This window comes from Seriola lalandi, unplaced genomic scaffold (genome assembly GCF_002814215.2).
Source record: "Seriola lalandi dorsalis isolate HSWRI2012SDOR001 ecotype SW California unplaced genomic scaffold, Sedor1 jcf7180002054908, whole genome shotgun sequence".
Taxonomy (NCBI): Eukaryota; Metazoa; Chordata; class Actinopteri; order Carangiformes; family Carangidae; genus Seriola; species Seriola lalandi.
The window spans coordinates 338,987-345,606 of record NW_019525460.1 but is presented as its reverse complement, the minus strand read 5'-3'; the positions used below and the strand labels follow the sequence as shown (position 1 = coordinate 345,606).

The 6,620-nt window shown below is 38.8% G+C and overlaps 1 protein-coding gene across 3 annotated transcripts in view; it reads left to right on the top strand.

Moving 5' to 3' along the window:
- Window positions 1-4,023: 4,023 nt before the first annotated feature.
- The window catches only part of dachd (dachshund d), a 90,849-nt gene continuing 88,252 nt past the window's right edge, over window positions 4,024-6,620 (top strand). For 2 of the 3 annotated variants that reach the window (XM_023430680.2, XM_023430676.2), the window contains exon 1: window positions 4,024-4,873. In XM_023430680.2, the coding sequence (XP_023286448.1) occupies window positions 4,323-4,873 (551 nt within the window). In that variant the 5' untranslated portion in view covers window positions 4,024-4,322. The remainder of the gene's footprint in view (window positions 4,874-6,620) is intronic. The other variant, XM_023430681.2, reaches the window with a different exon arrangement.

Here is a 6,620-nt window from a genome sequence, read left to right as displayed (position 1 = left end):
TGGCAAGATTGAATTACAGCCATTGCCATAACTTACAAATTGATACCTGAAATATGCCCCATAGTGAGAAGGCCTGTCACTTAAGTTAACTCTCTTCTGTTAACAGAGCTACTGTACAAAGCAGAACAAAAAAAAGGAGCAAACAATAATCATGTGAACTATTTGCCTTGGCTTTGAACTAATGACAGTTTAGGCAGGCCTGTTTACTGTGCATGAGGAAGCACACATTCAGGAAGTAAATTGGATCAAAGTACAAGCAGCTGCTTAAGTACTTACTCGCTTCGATAAGCAGAGTGAAATCACCATCATTGTTGCATTAGAGTGACTTGCTTCAGTCACCGCCAGGAAAGGAGACAGGAAGAGGAGAGGGGAGCTAACAGCCAGCCTGAAAGAGAACAATTGAACATCACTGTTGATCTTTTTGAACACAATCACCTCATTGGAGAACAGAATGCATTGTACAACAGGTACAAACACATCCTCTGGAATAATAGTCAAGGACGCTGAATTGAACAAAATCAGTACACACCTTTCAAGACATACATTTATGAACCCTTTGGCTGTAACAGCTACATTATTATTATTTTATTGAAAAGTTGGATACAGCAAAAGTCACCAGGTTGCAAATATAAAACATTGAATAAGCTTGTCAGTTATAATAATCAAACAAGAAAAGGTTAGCACAAATGTGAAACCAAGGTCCTTCCAATATTTTCTCTGTAAGGGTCAAAGCAGAGAGTAAACAAACTAATTAATATGACTGTCAAAATATCAACACAAGGACTATTGAAAATTGTTCAGATTTACTTGATTTTGGATATGTAGGCGTGTTCTTATTCTAAACCTTCGTTAGTCACGGTTAGATTACAGTGGATTAGTATTCTTTGGATAAATTTGATTGGAATTAAGCATGACTTCTTTAATGCCCTTAATAGTTAGCACTTGTGTAAACTTAAATCTAAATTTGACACAGTGTGCTAGTTTCTCACTTGTGATGCAAAGTCAAACTTCAGAGTTGCAGGAAAAAATATGCAATTGCAATATGATAACCTATGCGCCTTTTGAAACATTTGGACCGCGTTATTATGAAAGTATAGTGTTCGTACATTTGTAACTGCAATCAACAGATGCATTGCCAGTAAAAGTGTTCAGCACAGATTTATTGCTTCCACTAAAGAAGTTACATGTTTCCGCCTAGATTGGATATGCACTGTCTGTGTGCATCACTGTATGTTTACTTCAGTAAAAAAAAAAAAACATACGGCACATATTCGTATCAGTTTCCTTGCCATATGCATGTTGGTGTATTGCTATATGCAGCTTATAGTAAAACTGACATCAACAACATCATACTTTAAAGTAAAAATGATAAGTAAAACAATATTTAGATTATCTTTTAGTACAAAGATCGTAATTTTTTGGGATCCATGCGAAGTATGTGAGAAGGATTACAAAGTTGATTTTGTTTGCCAAACCAGTACAAACATCGTTTTAAAAGGGAAAAGTTGTTGGTGCTGTGTTAATCATGCTGTACCCGATATCCTAGATGGCATCAGTGGAACAAAAATGGAGCTATAAGACAAGTGAGTATTGTACTTTGTCATTTGTTCGGTGGCCAGAAACACGACTCAAAATTAATGTTCATAAAAAAAGCCGTGAACAATTCTGTGTATCTTATCCCAATATCATTTAATAGGAGGTTATTATTTTGTTACTGCATTCAAACCAATGAGGACACAAACTACACCATCAGACTGCATCAGTGTAAAACTGCTCAAGAGAGAGAGAGAGAGAGTGTGAAGTTGTGGTTTTACTTGAGTTTCTCGCTATGGCAGTTGTACACATTACTGCCAATCATAGCAGCGCAGGGCCGTTATATGGATATAGAAATCAGGATTTGTTGTTATCCTATTGAACGATGAGCAGAGAGAAATCAGAGTGTACCTGTCTAGGTTAACTCTGTACTGTAAGTGTACAAATGACTGTTTGTTCTAAATGATCTCCTTCTATAATGCAATCGCACTAGAGGAAATTTGTCACTGATGTAGATTTAATTTCCCAGAATTCTCACTAAATGTCTCGACTTGACTTATCTATTTTTCTCTCATCTTTGGTCACTTTAGTTAATGTGTTGTTTTACATACGTACATACACACGTAAGAGGTGAAGTATGTAGCAAACAAACAAACAAATAAAACAACAACAAAAAACAGTGAATCATCAAGTAAGAATTTGCATAAGAGTGTTTTTTGCATATAAACTGATTTATCAACGCGTATCAGAATATAACAGCGATATCATTTAAGACTCGGTAACTTAACAGTAAGAGGGAAGCCATTTTTTGGAAAGACATTGATGTGTCCAGGGTAGAATGCCTTGACTATCAGAGTGCTCTCTGACATCACCCCTTTACCCCAAGTGGCATGTTTGTGTTGGACGGTGTCTAAGGATAGATGGGGTCAAGGCAGTGTAACCTTTGAGAAACAAATATTCATGATCAATAAGTGCTTTATTCCAAGCATCTAAATGATTCTTATGTCTGAAGCTGCTTCTCCCCCTCCACTTATTTGCCCATGCAGAAAAACAGTTTGAAGATTTATGCAGACTAGGTAAAAGGACATTTTAAAAGACTACACAGTATCACTGCTTCCAAATGTCATGTAATCATAGGTTAGAGGAGAGTGCTGGGCACAGAGAGCTAAGTGATGTTACAGATAATGAATTGCCTCTGAAATATAATACATCGTGAGTATGATTCTTTGTTCCAAGCTCTGTACACCAACTCTGTACAATTAAAGTTATTTAGTTTTTTAAGTTCATCAATTATATTGTGATACACTTAATGTCCATAAATGATGTATGATTGGTCTAATTATTTCTTATTCACCATGCTTTCTAAAGCATATCAATTTTGTTAATACCATGTAATTAAAACACGTCAGTGCGCTACAAGTTGCTGGCTGTATTAATGACTATGAAAATTATTTTAATTAAATAGCCAATTATAGAAAAATCCTAACCATGAGAATTGACATTTAAATGAATTCAATTTAAATTGCTTTTCAACATTGTTTTATCAAAGCTTTATGGGGTGAATAAATTATTACATCAAACAATATACTGTGTCATTGATCATACACAAGTCTTGTCCCATATCTGTAATTTTCAAGCAGTCACGCTCGGAACTTCATTCACTGCGTTAATTTCCAACTATTTTTGCAAGGACAATCCGTAAGCAGAACACATGAATCATTGCATGAGTAGTTCGATATAACTTGTATAATGATATAACTAAGTGTGCTGGAGAATTACAGTCAAACTTTAATTAGTAAGTGTACTTATATATGCAGTATACATTGTGATGTAAACAGTATTTTAGTTTGCATACAAAACTTCCATTCCTGAAAAACAACCATTACCTCATGTTGTGATATGCTCTTACTTCATACAAAAAGCTTTAGCCACTTTGGTTGTGTAAATACAATAACCAGACAGGATTAATTAAATCAGACATATTTCCCTGGTCACAGATAGGGTGTACCTTGAACAGTGAGTCATTATGCTCAGTCAGAAAATATGACATCAGAATTAAGGTTATGAAAACATTTCAGTATTAATGCCTGAATGAAAAAAAAAAAAATATATATACAAGTTTGCAAAAATGCTTGTAAATAGTCACAGAATGCAAGCAACCACAAAGTGCAACGAGTTTTCGAAACATTTTGGTGCATAGAGTGATTAATTCTCACATTCATGAACACTGTGTGGATTTGCATACCGTTGGATAGCAGGTGTAACCTGTATGCCTGTTTAATAACTAATACCTGACATTTCAGACATACCCGGTGAGTGCATGTTGTTTTTGACCACAGAAAGGAAAAAAACAATTCCTGCAAATTTTTACACGATCATGATCCGATTTAACCGGATCTCTCATGCGTGGAATAAACGAGGCAACATCTTAACAGACCTGAAACATTTCAGTGGTAGCCAGTACCCAGTTATCTGTTCTTCAAAGGCTTTCACTGTCCCCTAGCTCCTCCCTCTCTGTACCGTGTGACAACAACAACTCATCCACAGAGCGGAGCTGCACTTTTCAGCTCATTTTCCTCCTGTCATTCCTCCTCCTATCTTTGATCATTGTCCCGCCGCTCAGCCCCCCCAAAACCCTCACTCAGCACGCCTTTTTTCGGCAGCTCTTTTTACTTCCCAACTTATCTGAGGAGCTAAACTCTCGTGGATTCTTTCATTTAGGGGTGTCTCGGCAGGCTGGGTTTTATACTTTGAACTTCGGCTACTCTCTTCCCCTCCTGTAGGTGACCATGGCCGTACCGGCTGCTCTGATCCCACCAACTCCTCTGGTCCCACCGCCTCCGATCTCGACTCCCTCTGCGACGACGTCCCCGCCGTCGACAACTTCATCACCATCTCCATCCCTGGCCCCCCCATCCGGACCCGGACAGAACCTGTTCAGATCAGAGCTCCTCGCCACCAGCAGCCCGGGCATCCCGACATCGGCTCTTCCCCCCAGCAAACCCGTGTACTCGACCCCGTCGCCTGTTGAAAACATACCGCAAAACAATGAGTGCAAGATGGTCGAGTTGCGCGGTGCCAAAGTGGCTTCTTTCACCGTGGACGGCTGCGAGCTCATCTGCCTTCCTCAGGCTTTCGACCTGTTCCTGAAGCACCTGGTCGGCGGACTGCACACGGTCTACACCAAGCTGAAGCGGCTGGAGATCACGCCGGTGGTGTGCAATGTGGAGCAGGTCCGCATCCTCAGAGGACTCGGCGCCATCCAGCCCGGGGTGAACCGCTGTAAACTCATCTCCAGAAAAGACTTCGAGACTCTGTACAACGACTGCACCAATGCAAGGTTAGTGGCGAGCTGTGTACGGCATTTTGGTTTAAATGTCTTTGCGGACAGCCGTGCGTAAAGGCGCAGGAGCAAGAAAGGGGGAGACATTTTCCCTTTATAAAACAAGTGGCTCAAGCGACATGATTAACTTATCAGCCGAATTTCATAATCGATTGTTTAAGCGTGTGTAGGTGCGTGTGGATGTGCGTTAGCGTGTCTGTCAAACTCCATCCCAAACATTCAAGTAACGTGCTGGCAGTTAGTTCTCTGTTGGACGGGAAGAGGCCAGCGCGCAACATCAGTGGAAAAGTTTAGTGAAAGTTTTTAACACGTGCAGGGCAAAGCTGTGCCATGATGGATAGCCTGTCTGCCTCTGAGCAAATGAATCGATAATGTAGACTACACCTCTGCTGAGTTTCACTATGCTGTTGAATAAACTTCAGGTGTAGAGCTGCCATTGCAAAGATTATTTCAGAAACAGGAGCCTTGTCATCTTTTATGAGCCACACTTTATTGTAATTCCTCTTATTAATTTACCAGCTCAAATTTATTTTTAAATGATGGAATTAAAAGTAGGTTATGCCTTATTATATGTCCTTGCCACAGGGGTAATATGATTTCACTTGTGATAAGTTAGATTTTTACAAAGTAAACAAGACAAACCCAGATTCTTAGAATTTGATGGCATGGAATATTTTTTTATATCGCATTGATAGCCAGCACATTTCTTTAAGAGGTTATAATACACTCAGGGTTCCTGTTGAAAAAGCGTGTATGAAGCCAGTTTTTTTTTTTCACACTGTAAATTCTAGTGATAATTTTCTCTCTCTCACACACACACATACACACACACACACCAGAATCTGCCTTAAATCAAATAGCCTTGATTTCTGTAAAACAAGGAAATTAATACAGAGTGAGCAAGGTAAACATCTCCACATGTGCAAATTAATGCATCACCCCATATTACCAAAATCAAACATTTTCATCTCTATATGTTTTAATATGGAGTGATTTAAGTGGCGATCAATATTTGATTAAAAGCCATTTTTACTGTTATGTTGCTCCTAGCTTTGATGTATCGCTGAGTCTAACAGGATGGTTCAGCCTGGTCAAATTTACCATCTTACCTGTCACTATGATTGATTCCATATTGATCTCCTTGCCAGAAATGAGTTGGAAATGCAAATATGATGGAAAGGCTCGCATCAGTGGGGAATAACAATAAACACTTTGAGTCTCAGTTTAAAAGCACACATTATTTTTGGAAAATTATAGTGTGAGATTAAACTTAATTCTGACTTTTTGGATGAACGCTTAAGTATCACACGCATGTGAAAAATCACAAACACTAATGCAGACACACACGCACTCCGAAATTGCTGTGCAAACAGTCATTAAGATCCATACATATGATGAGGTTGAATACAATTTGATCCTCAAAGTCCGGTCAGAAAATGCAAAAAATCAAGTAAGGGAAACTTGAGAGAGATATTATCACAGTTGAACATTTTTAATTCTAAATCTCTCTCATGTAGTTCATTTATTTACATTTTCAGTAGCCTGCAGTTTTCACAGTTTCTCTTCTCTTTACACTATATCCTTCAAAACAGTCAGCCTCACACATCTACACACAACATTTGGAGCTTATGAATATGCTGCAGTTCCACATTTCCATTCCAGTAGCAATCGTCTCGACAACTCACCTGTACACTTAGGTGCTTAAGCATCATTTACATAAAGCATCAAGGGAGCAGAACACCCC